This window comes from Neodiprion pinetum, chromosome 1, assembly GCF_021155775.2.
Source record: "Neodiprion pinetum isolate iyNeoPine1 chromosome 1, iyNeoPine1.2, whole genome shotgun sequence".
NCBI classification, from domain to species: Eukaryota; Metazoa; Arthropoda; class Insecta; order Hymenoptera; family Diprionidae; genus Neodiprion; species Neodiprion pinetum.
In genome coordinates this window covers 30,286,983-30,309,129 of record NC_060232.1, presented here as the reverse complement: position 1 = coordinate 30,309,129, position 22,147 = coordinate 30,286,983, and the positions used below count along the sequence as shown (strand labels likewise).

Below are 22,147 nucleotides of genomic sequence, written 5' to 3'. Positions count from 1 at the left end.
TTAGTAAAATTTCTGGCGATAGAAGCATGTCGAATAAAAATCCAATCTTCGATAATAATTATCATCTCTCAGTTACTATTGTAACTATCAAACAAAATTTCAGTGCGTATTAATGTTTAACAAGCCTAGAAACGAGAAAAGCAAAGAGCGAGACTTCGGTTTTAAATCTGAAATATTCGTTAGAAAATAAACAATTTTCAAATAAAAGAACTTGCAGCTCCAAGTTACGTAATTCTCACCAGAGTAGCTTATCAATTAGGTAGAACATTAAACGCTAGATATAAATTGACAAAGCAGATAATATGTTTTTATTCTTTGCATGTATAGCCTGAAATGTAAGTATCTCGCAATACGATAATATTACAGTGATAGCAAACTGTGAATGTTCAAATATTCCCCGCGTCTAGCATCATTCAAATTTCGAGGGCTGCGTTCATTCGCCGCGTTCAACGGAGCTGACAATCAGCGCCAACTTCACAACCCAGAGGGCGCCAACGGCTGCCGCAACTGTTTCGGCGGCGAACCGTTATAACGTGCTTTTGTTGTCAACAAAAGATTCGCTGCCGGCGTTCGGCAGAGTCCGGTTCGTTCCAGTTGCAGTTTGTATTTCGACCAGTTTACGCGCAGAATGGTCGAGGAGGGTTCTATTACGGCGGCGAACTGCCCTAAGGACTTGCTGCTCTTCCGGGCAGCGATTTCGAGAATATTCCGTGACATCGCGGAGTCCGTGAGGTAAGGAAATCGCTTTTCTTCGCTTCCCATCACACGCTTGACGCTTCGACGGCATTTGTCCGTAATAACTCAGGCAGCCGTTATCGGGCATCTCGATCCGGCGAATAAGAGAAACACGGATCCGTAAATCTTGTCCCTCGAATATTGAATAATGAATATTGAATCTGAGATCTTGAATCACGGACGGTGTCACTCGATGTCATTGGCCTCCGCGTCTTGCATACTAATGTATCGTCGTAACCCGTTCACGTGGCCTACCCGACTCACGGAATAACTGTCTATTTATTAACTAACAGTTGCCGACGATCCGCCGCCTTCAACGTTGACGAATCCTGAGAAACCAGGTATAATCCGTTACCCTCGCTCTCGGCTCGTTGGTTTCGCTTCGTCTCGATCCTCGATCGGTCCAACGTTCTTCTATCTCGTAAATTGCCTCTCACGTGCACGGTGTTAGAAAACAGCCCAATTGATTAATCAAAAATAACCATATTCAGCGAGTAACAGATATTTCTGCCTTCTCGCTTATATACGTGGTGTTTACACAACATCTGTCCCTCATTTTTCTTTCTTCAAAAATTCTGATCCAATTTTTCTTTCTTTTTTTTTAAACTCGAACAATTCTACAATTTTTTCTCTTTTCTACTCGAACAATCGTCTAATACGAATTATCGATTGTGTTTGCGCGCATGCATATTCATGTGTGTATATTTCGTTACGTTCAGACCCCCCAGTTGCGTTGTACTTGAATATTTTACCAAATGGCCAAACAATGCCGATAGTTGAACAAACACTCGCGGTCAGCACCTGACTACAGATAGAGTAAATCGCCAGTTGATCTCTTTCTCAATCCGTTTTGATCACCCAATATTTGCGGAAAATTTTCGTCAACGTGTGTGAAAAAAAAGCAACAGGAAAGAGATGATATACGACACGTGCTGTTCGGTCAGGATTGGTGCAAATTTGTCGTTTTAGATTCAGATTGCACCCGTCCCGGCCTGATTGCGGTGCTCGTTGCAACACCGAAGAATCTCATTGCCGAGAGGGAGAAGAAGAACGGCACGAAGTAGAGATCGAAACACATCGTGCGACTGTCGATAATTTGCATAAATCTGTGTTTAATTGCCCGTGCAAAGCTCACTCTCTTTCTCTCTCTCTCACTCTCCGAGTTCCGAGCGTTATTCCGTGAAATTCAAAAACTGGTTGGCACGCCAGCGGGCCTTCGTCCCATCCTGCGACCCAGCCTCCGAGGAGCCGCGTGGGTCCCCTCTTTGTTCGCATTTCGGACAAAGAAAAATTCGATCCCATGCGATAAAGTTACGCCGCCCGAACTAGCGCCTGGTTCCCCTCTCGTTGTGGACGTCTGGCGCTACGGCTTATACCTACATTCACGTCTATAGAGTAGGTCAGATGCGGACGACGCAGTGGTTCAACCCGAGAATGGTATACCGAGAATTTTTCGACCGATTATTCAACGCGTCGGTTGAGCCGTTTGCCGACCGGCTTCGTATTTTCCCCTTCCTGATAGCCCGGGAACATAACAATTTCGCATCACTGCTCGTTGTTCGCCACGTGGTTGTATTAATTCAATCCCGGCAATTGGGATGACTCCAATTTCGCAGCCAAGGAACGGCCCGCTTGTCGATACTTACGGAATTTGTTTCACCGCTCGAAATTCTCGAGGCGTGTCGTAATTACCGCTCAGGGCTTCCGACCGTTTTAACGGTGGGACACGGTTTACGGCTTTCGAACGCTCTTCGCATCGCGTGTCCTTCCAAAATTGCGGAAATTACTGCGCCGTCTCTCTTTTTGACCTGGCGAATACCCGCTCGGCGATTCGAAGGTCGAACGTCGGGCGGTTCGTCGGCTGTTTTGTGATCGCCTCCTTTTGTCTCGGCTAAAATCCTCCGAAGATGTGCGGGCTCGGAGTTCTGACGAATTCTATCACGAGCTGATTCTCCAACGCTCGAAAGTTTCGCGTGCCGCCCGGATCGTTGATATTGTCATCGGAACGAAGGGAATAATGGGGGGAAAAAAAGGAGAGATGAAAAAGCGACGGGGAAGCCGGCCGTTGCGCAACACCGCGAAACGTCTTCCGTAACGTGGTTATAATGGATCGGCGCGTTTCCATCGGTGGGTAGATACCCACTCCGCAACACACGGGCACTTTTAGCATTTATTCAATTATACGCTATTCGTACGTCGAGCTTGCCCACCGGCATATTGTGTCCTTTGATGACCAACATTGAATAATCTCTTCCCCACTATTCGTGCTCAGTCCCAGAATGTAAGCCAAGGCTCTCTAAAGTTGTACGAACTACGCCGTCTGCGAGGGACAAACGTTGCGATTTCCGTCTTTTTGCGATGCGGATGCTTGCACGAATTCACCGACAATTCCTTTTTCAATTTAAAGACAATCTCACCGCCGATTAATATTCGCGAATTTGCTAATTTTTGCAACACTGACGAATTAGGTATAATCAAACAGTTCGTTCTTCTTACGCAGAGAATTTAAAGGTGCTTCAGATCTATACCGGCGGTTATTTGTTCTATGGACCTGCAATGATGCATGATGTAATTTGTTTAGCGGAACGCCGAGCAGATAGGCATTCCAGCCATCTAATGTTACAAAACGCCCAACCTGTGCACTTTATACTCTCACGCAGCACACGCGTCTACTCGTAACAAGCGTGTCCGATGGGTGTCCATGAATCAGTTCGTGGAAGTGCCGCAAGTCTAAACATTTAGCCGTACAATCAGTAATTTCTTTGAATTTCTTTTTCCCTCGTGCCATGGACCGTCATTTTTTATAATACGCTTCCTTAGCGATTTACCAAATTTTCCGTAAATCTCCGATCCGGTTAAGTGTTCCTTGATATCAATAGAATTCATACAGTACTACTACATTATTTTTGGGTAGTTTGTTTTTCAGCTATTCGTCAAGATTGAGGTATACGTACTATTTCACGATTTGCTTCTTCCAGCGCAGATGAATTCTGGAATAGCTGGACCGTTTTGAAACAAAAACGAAAACTGTCTCACCAGCTGTACACTTTGATGGTAGACACATTGTACGAGAACATGGTTACTCGTATAGATGAATTTATCGCGGAGGACGATTTGATCGAGAAATTCAACATCCTGAAGCGAATAATTGACGAAACTGACACTCCGCGTGACCACGTAGCATGGTATGAATTTTTACTTCGGTATTAAGATGCATTTTCAATCCCACAGGGCATGATGAACATGCATTAATTTGATGGAGGTTGATACAGCATCTGAAGTAAGCAAGAAAATGATTGGAGAAGAACTCTATGAATGACTGTAAAGAACGTGGATCTATTGTTACTGTTACACTCGTGAGACTAAACTAAACAGCATATATTTTTTTAGTGAATTCGAAATTGCTCTAATTAGCACCTTTTAATAATTTAGGAGACCCCCTGGGAATGTAATGGAGCATTTGCGATCTTTGGATGCGGAGAAAATCAAACAACACTCGGAAAAACTTGAAGAGTATGTGACGACGATGGAGGCAGAGAACAAGAAGCTGGCGCAGCAAGTTTCCAGAGGCAGAAAAGCTGCCAGTACAGTCAACGCAAAAGCGGATTGTTTGTTAGAGCAGCATAAATATGTACGATCTGAATTTGAAAGGGCGGCTCGGCATCTTGAAGGTGATATTAAGAAGATGAGTGCTTAAAGCCGTGAAGATATTCGTTATTTGCTTCTTGTTTGCCAATGAGTGAATAAACGATGTATGGAATTGTACATAGAGAGTCGTTTGGCTCATGAAAATTCAAAGTTTTTAAAACTAGCTTTAATTGTCACACTTTAAACAGGGATGAATTTAACATTTGTTTACTTTGAGCGTTTATTTCAAACGCATAATTAGGGACCAATTAAATTAGTTGTCTGTTTTGTTTTGTTTCCCATTCTGAAGGGGAATTTGACTGATTCTAAATGTAAATATGTATATTATGACGTTGATTCAATTCAATAAAAAAAAAACAATTTCAACTAAGCCACGTATCGTGTATAAATATTTTTCTACGCTGCGGCAGTCAAGTTTCGTTTATTAAGGCGAATTTCTGTGATGAATTTGAATTAAAAAAATTATCTGTACGTAATGATAATGATACATACCAAAAAGCAGTGTAATTTATGTGACAAATGTTCTTTATTATGATTTGTTAAACGACAACTTTTGCAACGGACACAAATGATACTCTATTCAACTGTTCTGCACATTCTTTACTAAATCTATAGAGACTTTAAAGTATTTAATTTCTTCACTGCGTTCAATTTGCAGGTTTCTGATTCCTGGAGCTTCTGTTGAAGGCGAGTAACTGTAACAGCTCGTTCCTGTAAATGTTGAGAAATTATTTCCATCATCAGGAGACTGGGGATGCATTGTATTGTTATAAATTATACATATCAATAATTGTGCAGAACTGTAAATAATACGCAGATGTATAGGGCCTGATGATTTACTTTTGCTCTCGCCAACTCCATGCTGGCTTTAGCAAAACTATTTATATTTTCATCATTGGCCTCGCGAAGCAAGCGCAGCTTGCTCTCAAGTTTCTTCTTACTATCGGCCAGATTGTTTATCTCGTTATTTATCATTTCCCTCGCAGTTTCCTGTCGAACAGTCTTGAAAGCAGACCTAGTTAAGTTCGTGTAGTTCCGCCTGATACCTTCCACCGTCTTTGATTGAATCTCATTCATTTTACGGTTACTGTCCAGAACTATCGACGCCTTCTCCTGCATCCATTTCAATTTATCCACCTCGACTTCCACGTTTTTCCATTTCTCCTGAGTTTTTTCTGTGTTCGATTTATACCGCGATAATTCGTCTTCTGTTTCGATCATATCTTTTTCAAGCCGGGATATCACCAGCACTTTTCTCGACAACTTTTCCTGCTCTGCACACACAGAATCGTGTTCTTTTATTTCCGTTCTACAATAAGACTTAAATATCTACGGCAAGCACGTTCTTTCAACGACTAGAATTGTGCAATAACAAGAAGCAGTGTGAGGTGAAGCATTTTTCGAGAGATTATAGCTGGGTATTTATGAAAATAGAAATACAACAAATCTTAGAAAATTTTTGCGACACATCTCATTCATCCCGTAGATCTGCGAAGATTATTGTTTTACCCCAACTGCGGTACGATATCTAATACCTGTGACACATTTCCTCTTGAGAATTTCCATACGATTTTTCAATTCCCCCGAAATATTTTCATACGAGTCGGTGAGCGCTTCATTATCCATTGTCACCGGCAGATGGCCCAAGGGATGCGACTGGCGTCAAGGCTGCGTTTATTCTCACTCCTGACGACCAAGCCTCGCGACGAGGGCTCTCGGGGTTCAATTCCAGGAAAGGCCTCGGTTTATCGAAACCGTTCGAGCGCGCTCGGCGGGTAAATAATCATCTAAGTACACTCGTCGATCGATTTGTGCGTGCCAAGCGAATTATTGCGGAGAACCGTTGCCTCGAGTATCGTAATATTTTTCGCGGTCAAGCTAAGCTGATTTGCCAGAGCGGGGTGAGCGTCAGCCAATGAGAGGCTCGCTTCGTTCGCCCCACGAAATACCCACGAAGGTTGAGGCGCCGCTCGGTAGATGTCGACACCAGGAGCTCGAGTTTCGTGCCGCATTTGCGGCTCGCCATTGTGCCAAGATTGCCGACGTTCGTGTGTGAGTGAAAAATTGATCCGGTTTATTGATTCCCCGGCTGTCCAAGCGCAAGGTAAATATTAAACTATGTTAAAAATTACTCTCGTTCGATTTGCGAGCGCACGCCGTTCGTCGAAACCCCGTTAAAACCCGGGTAAATCGAGGATGTTTGGGGTTAGATTCGGCTGGCGCGTAGTTAGCCCTCTTTCGTGCGCGTGGTCAAGCCAACCACGAAATCCTGCTCGCGTTATCGCCTCGTCACAGATTCCTCGCCTGGTCCTGTCGCTTTTCATTTGTCACGACGAATTACGTCAGGATCAAGTTCATCCCACTCACCGGCCCGAGTCACGAGCTAGACGAAATTTGGTGATCGGAATGCGTTTGAATTTCGAATGACGATTCTGTTCGTGCACACCAAACAACAATGGCCGGTTCAACTTTTTGTAGCCTGTACAAGAAGCTCGTCGCCCCGTTTGCTCGGCCCGAATCATTACTCATCGTGTTATCAGCTGCAGGCGGCGTGTTTCGTTACTTGGAGAAAATATTCTCTGCTCGATATTCTGCTTCACGAAGGCCCGGAGAAAAGTCTATCGCACCCACCTTCAACCTGCCGATCGAATTCCGCCTGCTAATGATTTTTTCATTCATTCGTTAATTTTTCTCCCCGTCACCCTCTGTTTAATGGAATTTATGCATTATGCTCGTTCGTAGACCTCGAGCATCGTCATTGCGTCACGCCCGTTTTCTCAAGGCTCCGAAACCCGGGTCGATCTTTTTTTCTCCACACCTCTCTAAACCGCATTCGATAGTTTCGGCGTAAAGTCTGCGTCTTGTACACGCGTTTTGATCGATGGGCATCGACGCGGAACGTAAATTCTACCTCTGCCTGGGCAGGTGTTTTGCTCACCGTGGTGCGTTTTATCATCACGCCTTCGAAACTTGTTCGGAAATTGTTTAAACAATAATCGCGCCGCCGGTCCGGACTGTGGTCAGAATTAATTGGGAATTCGATTCTGCAATCAATAACTCAAAGACAAGTAGATTTCGTTTCGGCCAGTCTATTCCGGTAGGCTTTTATTTGTACAAATGGTTCCCTCGGACTTTATCCGAACTATGTATCCATCACGTGACCTAACACACGCGTTATCACTGCAGGCATCATGTGCGACTCGGTGAATTATCCAGACTCTTCGACAAGTCGCGTCTCATTTTTCTTCACGCGGTCATACCGCCGATTTTGTTTACGATCAACAGCGATCTGTGTATCTCAAATTTGTGCTAATCGACGTTTTTGTATATACGTGTGTTTTTCTCAGTCTCGACCGGGTCGTGGGCTCGGCAATATTTATAACTTATCACTGCTGATAAGAAATTCTACGCGACGCTTTCGTAGCTGGCTTTCTTGTCCGCGGCGCTCGAGGTTCGTAATATTGGACGAATCCTCGAGACTTTGGGTAGGCTGGAACGACCCCGTCTCAATGGAAATTTCAATTATGAACATCACACCTTTCTCACGTTCCGCCACAGCTCTTCCCTGCACTCGAAAATATTTCTGTACACGCGCAAGAATTCCGCTGGCTCACTCTCTCTCTCTCTTTCTCACATACAGCAGCCGCATGCGTGCAATAATATGTGTCAATGCGAAGAACAATACCATACATCAATAACAGGCATGTAAGGATCTTTTGACCCGCTCTTGACGCGTTACCCCGGAATAAATGTAACGGAGAACAAGAACTTGCAGATTTATTCGTACGACGAAGGATATCCGGTTGGTTATCATAAAATTTCCGTGTTAAACATGGCGCCCACTCATCAGGGAAAATCTGAAAACTAGGAAAAAGTCGGAATTTTTCAATTGGTTGGGGTAAAAATAAGTCAGAAAATAATCGCCGTAGTTTATGTGACAAAGTAATATTACAAAAATATTTCTGCACTCAATTACAGAATAAAATTACTTTCCGTCACCATTAAATAGATTGTGACCATATTTTTAAATACCGATCAATTCATAGCTCTGTTAATTAGTTACTTTTATTGGCGCTATTACTTAGCATTTTAGTCAGGGAAGAAGTCTGAATTCGGTCAGGAAAAGTTGGGGAGTTTTCTTGACTGTTTTACTGGCCACCACGTTGAATAATATTCCAATTTTCGAAGACAATTTCTGCCCCGAGGAAACAAGCCCAAATTCGTCGGAGGTTGAGCAGCCCTGGTTCAAGAGTGGCGAACTTGGAGTACGGAGTCTTTGTCTCGTTGCTCGTGTGAAAGGGAATTGGAGAGTACAAAGTCACGTGACTCTCGATACTCTTTATCAATCCCGATCGCTAGTCGCAAGTGGAATCTTTGCGCCAGGGTCGAGGACACGGAACGACTTTTCCTTTCATTCAGGCCCAGTCGTAAGTTGGCTGCTGGTGCGCCGGTGTGTGGCTTCAGGTACACTGATATGCGGGAATACACGCTTAGAATCTTACCTCCGTGGCCTGCGGTTAAGTACGAGTAATTTCACGGGCGGCGTGCAAAAATTATTGACAATTTTTTTACACCGTCGTTCATAGAATTTCGTTATCCCGCAACGCGTGAATATTAAAATTATACACATGCAGCTAAATGTCGTGGATGAACAATTTCAACGCAATTCCGTCATCTGTCGAGTGGTATATGATCACAGCGGAGATGTTGCGTCTTGAATAAGTTGTTCGTTATTAACAACTTGGGTGCAAAAAACCGGTGACAAAAAATACCGAACCTCTTTTTTTTTTCAAAAGTCTTCTATCCGTCGAGTAATTATGTTTATACCGGGACGAATCTTTAAACGCGTGCATTCGGGATACTTATTTTCGCATGTACAACAAAAAATATTTCACCCAAATTTTATAACTGGAATTCCAATTTATCTATAGCCGGAACAATTATAAACGTTTGTCATATATATTGTTGCTTACGGTTATGAATTATGCAGAAAAATATGGCTCCTTCGATCTGACTGGTTATACATTAATTAATTGAATATCCGGTATCTTTGACTCCGGTTATGTTTTTTATAAAACTTTTAGTATATAGCTGGAACGAAGACGATGAGATTCATTTTAAAATAAATACGTAAAAAGTAAAAATTGTGCACGATGATTGTCGTATTGAAAAGATTAGCGGCTAATAGTTTGTTGAGTTAGTTCTTGAGCAGGTATAACGTCATACTACGAAATTAAATATTGCTCTCTCTTCGATATGTTGCAGCAATCCGAAGATGATTGATTATTATATGATCATATTGACTCTGACGGAACGCAATGCGTATCTTTACGTTCCTTCTTTTTTCTCCTTCGTTCTTTCGATTAATCAATTATCGACTCACCTTGACTTACATTCTTAATGAGCTACAGCCTACGTAACTAATTCATTCGACATTTCGCCCACACAGAGATCTACATAGAATTAAAAAGCGTTCGAGAATTGTTACAGAATTGTCGATGTATAAATTTAATCGAATTGCACGCTATTATCTATTCGCATTTTTTCGAGGAATCGTTAAGCGTTGTTCACACTCGAAAAATAAACTCGAACACCGTATATATTATGTATAGCTTATTTTTAGTAAAAAGAATTTAAAATGAAAAGAAAAGCTAAAGATGAATGTTGCTCGTGAATATCCAATTCTGCGTTTACTTGGTGGTTTTGCAATTAATTTGCACTGTAATTACACCTAAAGGGTAAAATATATATATATATATATATATATATATATATATATATATATATATATATATATATATATATATATATATATATGTGTGTGTGTGTGTGTGTGTGTGTGTGTGTACATTTAATATAAAATGATAATAAATGAAAGTGCATAACTGTGTGTAAGAAACAAGTTCGCATGTTATGTGGAATTTATTACCAAACGGGTTGCTGCTCTCCGCGTGTTATATATTAATTATCCGTCTCGCTTCGGCTCTGTATCTTTTTTTTTCTTTATTTTTTTTTTTCTCCTTCTTCACCTTGACTATTAATTATTATGGTTACCTGCGAATTTTCGTATCTGTTATACCTGCCAGGCTGCGCACGTGCGTCAGATAAAGAAGTGCGCGTAGCATTTCGTAACAACGTTATAGACTTTCGCAAGCAATTAGTAGACACGCAGGTACAGCCAGCCACCCTGTTCAACTTGAGCTTTCCACGCAGTTCTCGTTCCTCGTTTTCAATTATATAAATTGTTTATCTCCGTTATATGTTGCATGAGTTTTGCATCGTTCATGTTATGCATTTATTTGGTAATGCGAGCACGTTAATTGACGGATAAACATTCTATCCGTATATGTAGGTGTTTAATAGATGAACTTACAATTACTTCGTAATTAGCGATGACGGAACACTCGCAACTGAGTTTAGAATTTACGCTTCAGGGAGGATAAGAAAATATGTTTATATATAATGGATCGTCGAGATTTCTTGAATAATCAATGATAAGTGGTATTTATTCTTTTTAAACAAAATAGTTTGTTAATTTTTTACTCGATAGGTTTTACGATTAGGTACTCGATATTTGTATTTACGATAAACTCTTAGCGCTTCTATATCGTACGTTTAACATTAAAAATATGTAAATTTTTATCAGTAGCTTCATAAAAACGTTTATAATTACACTCGCGGGTAATTTGTTCATCCGGATGCGAAAGCTTTTGCCGATTTCCTGGTTAATTATTATTTCAAAAATTCCCTTACACGTTACGAGTGAGCCGTATTTCATGGCTAAAACGAACGAGGAATTATCTGAGAGAAAACCAAGAACCTGACTGTCAATTGGTAAAGATAAATTGAATATTTGACACTACTTTACGGCTGTTGAAAATAACAAGGGACAGCTGCTGTTCGTACAAACTCGGGGATACTGGAAGTTTCCTACGTTACCGATTTCACTTCTTCACCCCTTATTCTCGTAATGATTGAAATCCATTTCAATTATTCAAGCTACCCAGCGAGTTGCGTGCGTACTCATGTAAAGGGTGGATTATATGTTTCAATCTACCGCGAACGAAGCTGCTGGCATTGATAGACCCGGGTAGGTACAAGTGTGCGATAGCCATTTTCGTGAAACTGGAATTGAACACAATTCCATTCGCAATCATCTTCCTTCTGCCATATTATAAACAGGCAATGAAATGTCCTGCAATTTCGAACACACTCGTATCATATTTTCGTATCTGCTTTTCCGTTCGGCCGTATAACCGGGTTTCTATTTTCACGCGAGGTAGACGCGTGTCGGGTCGGTAAGTGGACACGATTGTCAGATATCACCGATGATGTGGTCTAACGCGAACTGACAATGGAAGGTGGTTGGGAGGGAGGGAGAGGCGGAAGTGCGACGCGCTGAGTAAAATTCTATAATAATTTGATGCTAATGGTGCCAATATCGTTGATGGGTCATCGGTCTAATGTCGCCGGCCTGACTTCGGCACGTTTAATCGCCTTTTGTTTCAGCTTTTTTTTTAAATTCAACCCCCCTGCAGACCGTATAAAGGGTACCTTGTTACACATCGGCTTACGCACTACACGCCTTGTTGCGATAGTCGTATCATCGATATCACGCTTGCACCGTAACAATATTACGTCCCTTTGATTGGCTCGTTGATAATCATCGATTCGTGTTGATTATTGGTCAAACGAACTTGAACGAAGTTATATGGTCAGAGAATTGGGTCGAGTTGCTGGCGAAAATGTGAAAAATTAAATAAACCAATAGTACTTTTAACCATTTATACGACGAGTGAACATTCTGTGAATATAACACGTACGCGTGTATATACATGTGTATGTATGTGCAGAATTAAATGCACCGCGGGTTAATTTGCGGGTTGACGATACTGCCGCATGTTTTCTACGCTACATAATGCATGCCACATATGTACGCATGTGAATATATTCACTCTGTTAACAACGTGCGAGCCTCGGCTTTTTATTCGTGTATTATTCGCGCGTGTGTGTTTGTGGTTATTAGCGAGTGTGAGGGAGTGAGAGGAGAGTCAACCCTTGGACTGCTTGCTAGCTTCTGCTGGGAGAGGAGGGTGCTTTTCGAGGGCGCACAACAAACCGTTGCCGAGGTTACCGTTCCCGGCGACGCGGTTGCCATCACAAAACTTTTCAACTTGTCCCCGCGACTGTAAACATTAGCTAGAGAAACTCGACGAGGACACCGTGCGCCGTTTTTGATGCCTTGGAATCTCGGCATGCACCCGAAGTCACACCGACGTTATCGTGACGAAATATTAGGGGGAAAAAATGATCGTTCTCTTCTTTCCGCCGTGACTTTAGAGGAACAAAGATTTTTAAATGTATGTTTTTTGCCACATTACACGGTTCACCGAATTCGCAAAATAATTCCAATATTGCGATGTAACGAATTTAACCTCGGTGTGAATTGTTGCGACAGCGTTACTAACTTCAACTTGATAAATTTACGCATGCAGGAATCTCTCGCTCTCGAATCGAATGAGCCGCACCGACACTTTAACGTGCCGAATGATCCTACATTTGATCATTTTTCTCGTCATCGTCATTTGCTCGTATAAAGTTATCCATTTACAACCTTATAGAGGGCCCGCGTCACATTAACTGCGTGACTGGCAGCGGACATGGTCTCTCTCAAGGGTTGAATTGACCCTCGAGAATTGGTAGGAAATCGATTTACGTCTCGATGCAAGGAATCGGGTTCATCGTATAAACTTCTTATTGTTAGTATTTTTCACGTATACGACTGCGTGTTGCAGGCGAAATAGGTTCACGTATAATGTGGATGTTTGTACGTGTAACGGTCGTAGAACTTTATTTTATTTTTTTCTTATGAGCAATTTAACGCAGGCATTAGTATCGTAGACACTAAATCTCACTTCGAAGAATGTCCAATTTTATTAATATTTATTCGCGGTGGTATAGGATTCCAAAATTATCCCTTGCGTTGCACTATTTTCTCTTTTTTTTTTTTTCCTTTGCCGACTTCCTCTCGTCAAGTTTTCATTGCCACTATCGACACTGTCTGTGAATTTTATTAATCTTCGAAAGACTGAATATTATTTTTAAATTTTACCGAATCGGATGAAAAATAAAAGCGACTAACACGCTTGCGATATTTTTGCGTATAGGTACATATTAGCTTTATTTTGCGAAGTGTTAAATGCCTTCGAACGTCAACCTGCAACGTAGTTTCAGCGTGTATATGTACTTATACATATATACATACGTAGAGAAATATTTGCAGAAGCTGCAGGTGCACAGTATCTGTTAAACGTATACGTTGTGACGGTGGGTGTGATCCTCGTTCTTTATTCAACGAGCAAGGCATTGCCACGTGGATGGTAACATGCTGCTTCAAGATTTGCATAAAATGTGGGTTACTCTTACGACAGCTGCTGCTATTTTATACGCTTGCTTTGCTGCGAATGTTTCTCTCGCAATATTTAGTAGGTACGCTTTGTACAAATTTTCTTTTCCTCTTTCCGCACTCATTATTTCCGTTGTTAATTCTACTTCATTAACAGAATTCGTATAGATTACATACAATTTTAGTGTTCTTATTCTTTCCCAAGTGTTTCTTGTGCGCGCGCGCGCATCCGAAATACGTTATGTACGTACGCATTGTTTCTATGTTCGATTAATAACAATCAAAACTCCGATACAAGTCATTTTGACACGGATATTTTTCTACAATTCATGGTTTATTATACGTGTCAATTTTTCGACTAGGTAAAAATTAAATCGACGTAACATGATTTATTGTTACACGAAACAAGTCGCGTTTTATGCAATACTACACGAGTTCCGGTTCTCCCACGAATTTTTAAATGAACAGGATTTTTCTTGGCGTGAAACTTGAACCGTAAATGCCCACGCCCGCTCTACAGGCCTTTCAAACTGTTCTCATATCTCTATATAAAGTATATAAATATGTACACATATAGGCACGTGTATGTGCATGTACAATGTATGTACATACGGGTGTAGGTAAGTAGGTGAGGGGGGGACCGGATTGATTGCTTAAAAGATAAGGAAGAGCAATCTCGTTGCGTGTAAACTCTTCTGCACATTCCGTCGTCGTCCTCGAACGTTTCTCACATCGATTTCTATGTGGGTACCTGCATACGTAGTTTTCCAAAATTCGGTTACACATATTGTTACATATTTACGAGTTTCTCGATTGACTTGAGGTTACGAACGCGTATCGTCGCGGTATTACACGTGGTAACCTGCAGGCATATATCATCACGTATCTTTTTTTGGTATTTACCTATGACGTAGGTTGTGTGAATGTGCCGTGTATCGGGCAGGCATACGACCTCATTCGCGTACGCAAGTGGCACGCTGAAGTTTAAGTTTCCACATGTACCCATCTCGCTACGCGATGTCAATTATTTACATTGTCTACACTAAGCGTGATATAGTACTATAGTATAGATACTCGCCTGGCGTTATATGCGGTAGATTTTTAAAACCGCGCCCATAGTTACCGGAACATTTGAAAATTAATAAACTACGCGTGTAATATAACATTCTGTTGACGGAGAACGGCGAAAACAACTCGTCGTCGTTAACGGTTCTTTCATATATCGAATGATAATATTAAAGTATGCTCATTAGCAAGTAGGCACATACAAGCACAAGATCGTCTATAATTGAATTTTTTGATGGAAAATTATTCTTGTATCTCGATTATCCTGATATGAATTGATTTTTGTTACTCGTTAAAAATTCTTTCGCTATTCCGATGTAGCAAATTAATATTTTTGGATATTTGATTCGTGTATCTGCATACTTTGGAAGAAGAAAAACAATCAGTTTCTGAATTTTACACGCGTATAAATTTTCCTCGACACTTTTGCCCGGTTTTAGTGCTCGTATGTACAAGTATAAATGATGGCTAGGGTAGATATTGATCTTGAAGTATGGTTATATCAATTTTTTTTGTCTGTTTCTTTTTTCTTTTTTTTTTTTTTTGAAATTCCTATCTCGTCATCCATTAGATCCACGCGCGTAGTTTGTAATTATCGTATAACGTATTATATAGTTACGATGCACCCTGAGGGTGTAACACGTTCATCCTCACGAGGCTGAAGTCGGTAACTTTAACGCAACGATACACGAGGGAAGAAAATCATTATTGAAAAATTTTAGGATGTTTTCAAGGGGTTTGGCTTTTCAGAATGAGCGCATATTTTGTTTCGCTAATGGTTTACTAAATTTCGGAATGTCGCAGAGGTGCGAATTGGCGATTCTTCCTAAACATGCATAGTTACGGTAACCTTACCGACTTCGTCCTCATGCCTCCCCGGCAAGATTCGGGACAAGCCGCGGTATTCGAAAGCAGGGCTTCGAAGTTATTCACCGCTTTTGCATGGGAAGATGCGATTCGGTGATTTGTCACGTTTGACACAAATCCATGCAGCACGTCTTGATAATTTATCTTATTTCTCGCATGGTTTGTCATATATCTCACAGGGAATCTTTGTATGCATGTATCATACATATATTATGTATAACGCGTTTCCTTCAACTCGAATCTTTCCACCAGCTTGTGTCGAATCGTTGAAGTTTCAGATTTGAAAGTGCAGAAGCAAAATTACATACCGCAATGCTGTCTTGACTTGATCGTTTCTTTCGTCTTCTTTTGTTTTTCCACCTACAACGCATCTTTTTTTTCCTTACGTGTATTTATAACAGGGTGGCCACCCGTCTGGAAAACCGGGAAAACCGGGAAATGTCAGGGAATTTTGTATGTCAGGGAATAGTCAGGGAAATGTCAGGGAATTTTTTGGTTGGTCAGGGACTTTTTATAGAACTCACGGATTTCAAAAGCTTTGTCCATAAAATTGAGATGCTATCAACGCATCGTCACAATTTTTCTTCTCTTCTTATTGACGATTATAAGCTTAGTTGTTGATTGTCACAGGAATTCAGTAGTACGAGCAGACATCGGTTTGATTTATCTATGGCCGTCACTGCGTGTGGAGACGCAAGTTCACCGACGCCTAATAGTCTAGAAAAAACGAAGCCTCAGGTTTTTGGCAATAACTCAAAAAGTAAAAGCGCTAGCGAAAATTTTAAAAAGATTCTTAAAGAGGAAGAAATTTCCAATAAAAAAGTACAAGCACCCGGAATTCTAACTTCAGTATTAGTAATTTTAATTTAACGCTGAACATAGGGCTCTGCGCAACTGTTACGGCATAGACGCGCCGCGTCTAGACAGTACACCGCATAAAATAGTTGCTTTTGCTGTATTAAATATCAATTTAAAAATTTGGATAAATTGTAGCGTATTCTTAACGCTTAAAAGAAAAATGTCCCGTTGGAAAAAAAATTTTAAGTTTATTTTTCAAAAAGTTACACATTCGTTAATTAGTCATAATTCTTCGAACCTCGATTTTCATTGCAAACAGCATAAATGTTCAAATAATAGCTCTAAAAATATTTCGCTTCTTGGAGCCCCTTCTTAAATATATACTTAACAAGACCAAGCAAATGGAAATTTTCATTTTTTGTCAACTTTCAAAAATCATAATGAACGGAATGAACAACTTTTAAAAACTTTTATAACTTTAATATATTTGGCCATACTTTACCTAGGTTACTATAGTTTTTAGTGATTTCTGCATAAATTGTGCATCAAAATGTTAGGGAAAAATAATGATTTTAGTCAGGGAAAACCGGGAAATGTCAGGGAATTCCGTGAGCGGAATTGAGTGGCCACCCTGTATAATCATTGCGAATACCTGTAGAAGTTGAGTACATTCAAATGAGTTTGGATCCGAAGGTCGGTATAAATTCCGCTCAGGCACGAACTCCATGGAATAATCATGGGAGTAGGTATAGCACGATCTCGCAGTTGATACGTTGCGGGACAAGGTCGTTGTTTTCTCGCTTGCTTGAACAAGACGATACGAGACGTAGGTCGCATTTTTTACGATGTTCGTTACGTGTCGATACACAGAATTCACGCAACCGTATATCGTACCATCCACCCACCCGCCGCATTTTCCACCTTTTGACTTGCAATGTTTTCCTAGCCTCTTTTTTCCTAATTCTTCTTCTCTCTTCTTCGACCTCATCCTGTAACTCGGTCTTACGTTGGTCCTTGGGATAAGATACGGCGCAGGTGTACGAGCCTAGTTTAATATACCTATTATAGGTACGTGTACTTTTACGGCGTCGTTGCAAGCCGGAATGCAGACTCTCTATCTAGGATTAATTGCGACAGCTGGTTTGCGCGTCGCCGGCACCTCGCCTCCTCTTTTACGCGCCTGCAGTAAGATCATTCCTTGGAAATTCTTGACGCGTACACATACCAGATACCCATACCTATCATAACCTACCTACCTACCTGCCTGCCCGCCTGCCTGCCTGCCTGTCTACCTTCACCTTATATCGCTTCGACGCACCCAGCATCGCAATCGCAATCGCTCCTGCTTTCAGCAATGGGTATAAACCTACCTCGTGTACAAACGCGTATCCTTGAAAACAGATACGATGTTGGCGAGAGGAAATAATACGAGAAAATTATTCAATCTTATGATACATTGTACGATAAAGGTTCGAGATTTTTTTTTTTTTCATTTTCATATACATGCCAAGTTCTATAATAGATAAGCGATTCAAAAAGACATTGAATTAATTGTTAGCACCGAAGTAAGAAACGAATTCCATGCTCCATAAACAAATTTAGCTTACGCTATCATAATACGAATAACACAGACACGCCAATTTGTATATTATTATCAACGAATTGGGTAAAAACTCGTAAAAATGTTTCACCTGGCTCGTAAATATTCGCTTTATCACCGTTGTAGTATCATTCTATTTTAGAAAGTGTGTAAACATTGTTTGCCTGTACGGGGGATAGTTTAAATTTGCCAAGTTTTGTCTTATCGATAATTAAGTACAAATGCACGAATCGATTTGTCGTATTATGATAAAAGGTTAGATGGAAAGATTGAACGATTTTTCACTCCAGCGATGATTTTCTTTGTCACCGTCGCTGCAGGTTGTTTCCGTTTTCGTTGATTTATAATCTTCGGCGGTGCATTAACTGTTTCGACGTATCGTAATACCTGAAACAATCCCAAAGCTGGTTTGTATTACAACCTTCATGTTTTATGCAATCGTTATATGATTCTCGTTCTGCGCTTTAGCATAAGTTGTTTTATGCGAAGTTGAACGTATGCGGTTTTAAAAGAGAGTGAGAGAGAAGAAAAGGGGTGAAGAAAACCGAGAGAAGTGAAACAAAAGAGAAAAAGGAAAAGAAGAAAATGGCAATTTTTTATTGCCGCCATATTACCGAGTAGCGTTTCTTCCTTTTTCCTCTCTCCTACAAGTTTAAACGCGTATAACAGAGACTGCTCGGCTGTCTGGTCAGTTGGTCAATTGGGTAAAGAAACCCACGTGTGTTATATACTCGGATCGAGGAAGACTCGCGACGTTTCTGGTTTGAATACGATTTCGAAGTCATCCACCTTTCCCGCAAACAGGTGGCATTTGTGTGTGTATTGCACGTATACCCAATGTGTGATTTTAACGCGTATAGATACGTACGTTGAAATATCAACCGACCAATATGGTGCGAATGTAGGCGTCAGTCTGGTAACGTTATTCGTTAGACGTAAAGGATGGATGCACGGCCTTGCCCCTGACATTGGTTTTAATTTAACGATTCTTCGTCGATTACGGTGCATCTTTATTAATATCGTTAATTGACAATTATTTATAATATTATTGTTGGGATTGTCGCTTTGCAATACGTCGTGTGGTGGAGAAAACAAATCAAACTAGTTCAACCAGGAACGTATTATCGATAATGTTTAATTAATTTATGTGACAGGAGTAATTTGAAACCAAAAGAACTACGATTTGCCTCCATTAAAATCAAAAACTTGGGTTACGTGGTGATAAAACGGCGCCGACAGCCAGGTTCTCACGATATTGAGGACATTTTCCGAAATTATACCGTATCGATTGCGCGTCGTATCGCGTTTCGTTCTCCCAAACTCTGTGCTTACTTTAGCAACGTCAACGGTTATACGCACGTTTTCGAAAGTGTTAAAAAATCGACGGTTATTCTTGGAATTAGTTTATTTTATTCTATTTTGCGCCGGTATGTGCAGGCAGTATCGCTGTGGAATCGAATTTTTATCGCTCCTTGTTTTTTTTGTTCATTTTTTTTTTTTTGTTTGTTTTTTGTTGCTTCGGGTATGATAAATATTTCACCTTCACGCTCGGTCATTTCCTCTCTCGATGTAGATAACCGCGACTTTTTTCCTCGAGGCTTGAGGATATCCTCTACGTGCGTAATATTCCGCTTATATTATTATACTTTTACGGTTTTCGATTCGAAGAAAAAAAAAGAAGATATTATACAAATAGAATATCTACCTTGGATGAAAAAAAAAAAAGTTAACCAACAATACCTGCTTATTACACTCGTGCGGGAACGATGAGATCGAAGTTCGTCACCTTGACGCAACTTTGGAAACTTATTAATGCGAACGTAAACCGTATAACTCGGTAATTCATACTTGAAACGTATAATTGAACATTTATAAAATTGTAAGAAACACTCAAACATCGCGGCAAAAAAGTAAGCCTTATACAGTCATGTACTATATTGCAGCGTTCGGATTCCGATCATGCGACGATGTTGTAATCTTCGTGGCTCGTTTAACGAGAGGATCTTGTAACTCCGATCGCGGAATCGATTGGAATTTCGGACTTACCCAACCGCGGTTGTAAACTTGGCATTTTAACCATCGCCTGAAGCGTGATGCCTCGCGTCTGTATCACGTTGTGAATATATATATACATATATATAATGTGTAAGGAACTCCTCCATAAGGAATATATAATGTATAAGCTTAAATCCTTCCGAAGCATCGGAAATGTAAGATGCCTAGTCTGTACCTAATTCTAAGCTTCGTTTTAAGGTACAACACGGTGTAATATTTATACGCCTGTAATCGTGGTTGTAAAGAGTATAATAATACGTGAAATCAGGTGTTTATACTTTCGCTTTTGTTGCTCTCGGTCTAGTCTCTATAAATTTCTTCTCTCACGATTTCGTCCTCGACACAAAATCTTTTCCATCATTTTTGTCCTTGCGATAAATTAAACCTCGGTTCGGGAGATGAGAATATGATTATCGCTCCGGTTTTTCCGCTGATCTTCGTCGATAATTTTATCAATCTTTTCTATTCACTTTGTACGATATAATTTCCAATTTTTCGCAATCAATTATCACACTCTGCAAGCTGAATTACTCGCTAGTGAGAGCAAGTTTTTTCGGTTTTGGTTAATTGCCGTGTACAGTCTTATGTAATCGCCTTTTTCGACCGCACACACACACACACACACACACACCTCTGTGACCTTCTATTATTCGGAAGAATCGTGAAAGCCTGAGCAACGCCTGCGAGAATGTATCGAAGTATTTATAGACAAACTGGACAAGTGAGTATTCAAATAGAGTTCAGCTGGTTCATTGCATGCGAAACCTTCGATCGGAAAAATAGAAATCGGAATTTTATTACTCGATCTTTCTATCTTTCTTTCTTTGCCGTGATGTCATCGCGACGCAGGCTTTGACCGTCGGCGTCAAATTCAAATTGTTATAAAATTTCATCGAGGAGCTATTCGTTTGAAAATCAAGTGACAAACGATTGAAGGATTGCAATAATTTCACTCGATATTTCAACCGATTTCAAATGCTTTTAATTACCGAAATATTTAGTGATTTCGAGAAAATTTCACAGTGATCTTTCAGACGATTTCCAAGCGATTTTTGCTTCGTGTTCTCGAACTGTTTTTAACGATATTTAGCGATTTCAAGTAATCTTCGACCGATTCGTAAAAAGTGGTTTGTGAATTTAAGAAGTAAATAACCTCCCGGATGTTTACCGATTATATTCAGTCTTTAACATCCGTTGAAATTTTTCGTTATTGTTTCATTGGTATAACTGAAAAAGTACAATCAGAAGTCAGACTCATTGAATAATCTAACTACTCACCGATAATAGACAAATTTTTTTCTTATATCTTAATTGAATAACCGTTCTATTTTCTCTGTTCTCATCTTGTTTATTACATACATCACTAAAGCTTGTTTTTGGTAGACGATTTAACAACACAGCTTACGTATCGTCGAATATTATTATATTTCAATTACGAAGATGGTAAAGCTGATTCGAAAAATCTGGGAATTATTAATTTTAAAATTAATATTTCCTCGTGTAATCAAAGAAGCCATACAAATTTCTCTTCACTACAAAAAAAATCTATATTAACGGATATTATATTTCGATCGAATTACTCACATGTAACCTGGAAGGGAAAAACAGGAAAAAAAGGAGACGAGCGCTTCTATAGACCCGCAATATCTTGCTTGAACTTCTATTTATCTCCCCTCTCTCTCATTCGCTTCATTATTTGCTACGTGACTCGTATACGGGATGGCTGCAAGCCATCGCACTTCCGAATTGATCTCTCGAGGGATAGAAAAACACGAAGAAAATATTTTTCCATAACCAAGGGCATGAAAAATCACGGTGCATTTATATCAAGTTGAAATCGACTTATCAGACATTTTCTAATCAATTTATGTCGCAGACATAATTTTGTTACTTTTAATTTTTTTTTCCTCTTCTTTTCGCTTGCGAAAGAACTATAATTTTTACACGGAAACAAAGTCAACCGTCATTTTGTT

The 22,147-nt window shown here is 40.3% G+C and overlaps 3 protein-coding genes across 5 annotated transcripts in view; 2 read left to right on the top strand and 1 right to left on the bottom strand.

Annotated features, from left to right (window-relative positions):
• The first annotated feature begins 521 nt into the window (after positions 1-521).
• LOC124224897 (polyamine-modulated factor 1) lies at positions 522-4,753 on the top strand. The gene is made up of 3 exons (XM_046637133.2): positions 522-732; positions 3,714-3,920; positions 4,168-4,753. Exons 1-3 carry the CDS (start codon positions 629-631, stop codon positions 4,430-4,432), a joined length of 576 nt encoding a protein of 191 aa, XP_046493089.1. The 5' UTR covers positions 522-628; the 3' UTR covers positions 4,433-4,753.
• A 175-nt stretch (positions 4,754-4,928) lies between these two features.
• On the bottom strand, positions 4,929-6,260 carry LOC124224896 (coiled-coil domain-containing protein 186-like). The gene is made up of 3 exons (XM_046637132.2): positions 5,919-6,260; positions 5,224-5,657; positions 4,929-5,094 (listed from the first exon to the last, which is right to left on the bottom strand). The coding sequence occupies exons 1-3, from the start codon at positions 6,007-6,009 to the stop codon at positions 4,993-4,995; spliced, it is 627 nt and encodes a 208-aa protein (XP_046493088.1). The 5' UTR covers positions 6,010-6,260; the 3' UTR covers positions 4,929-4,992.
• Positions 6,261-6,352: 92 nt separating this feature from the next.
• The window catches only part of HnRNP-K (Heterogeneous nuclear ribonucleoprotein K), a 104,648-nt gene continuing 88,853 nt past the window's right edge, over positions 6,353-22,147 (top strand). For all 3 annotated transcript variants that reach the window (XM_069138239.1, XM_046637113.2, XM_069138236.1), the window contains exon 1: positions 6,353-6,487. The gene's annotated coding sequence lies outside the window, so the exon portion shown is untranslated. The remainder of the gene's footprint in view (positions 6,488-22,147) is intronic.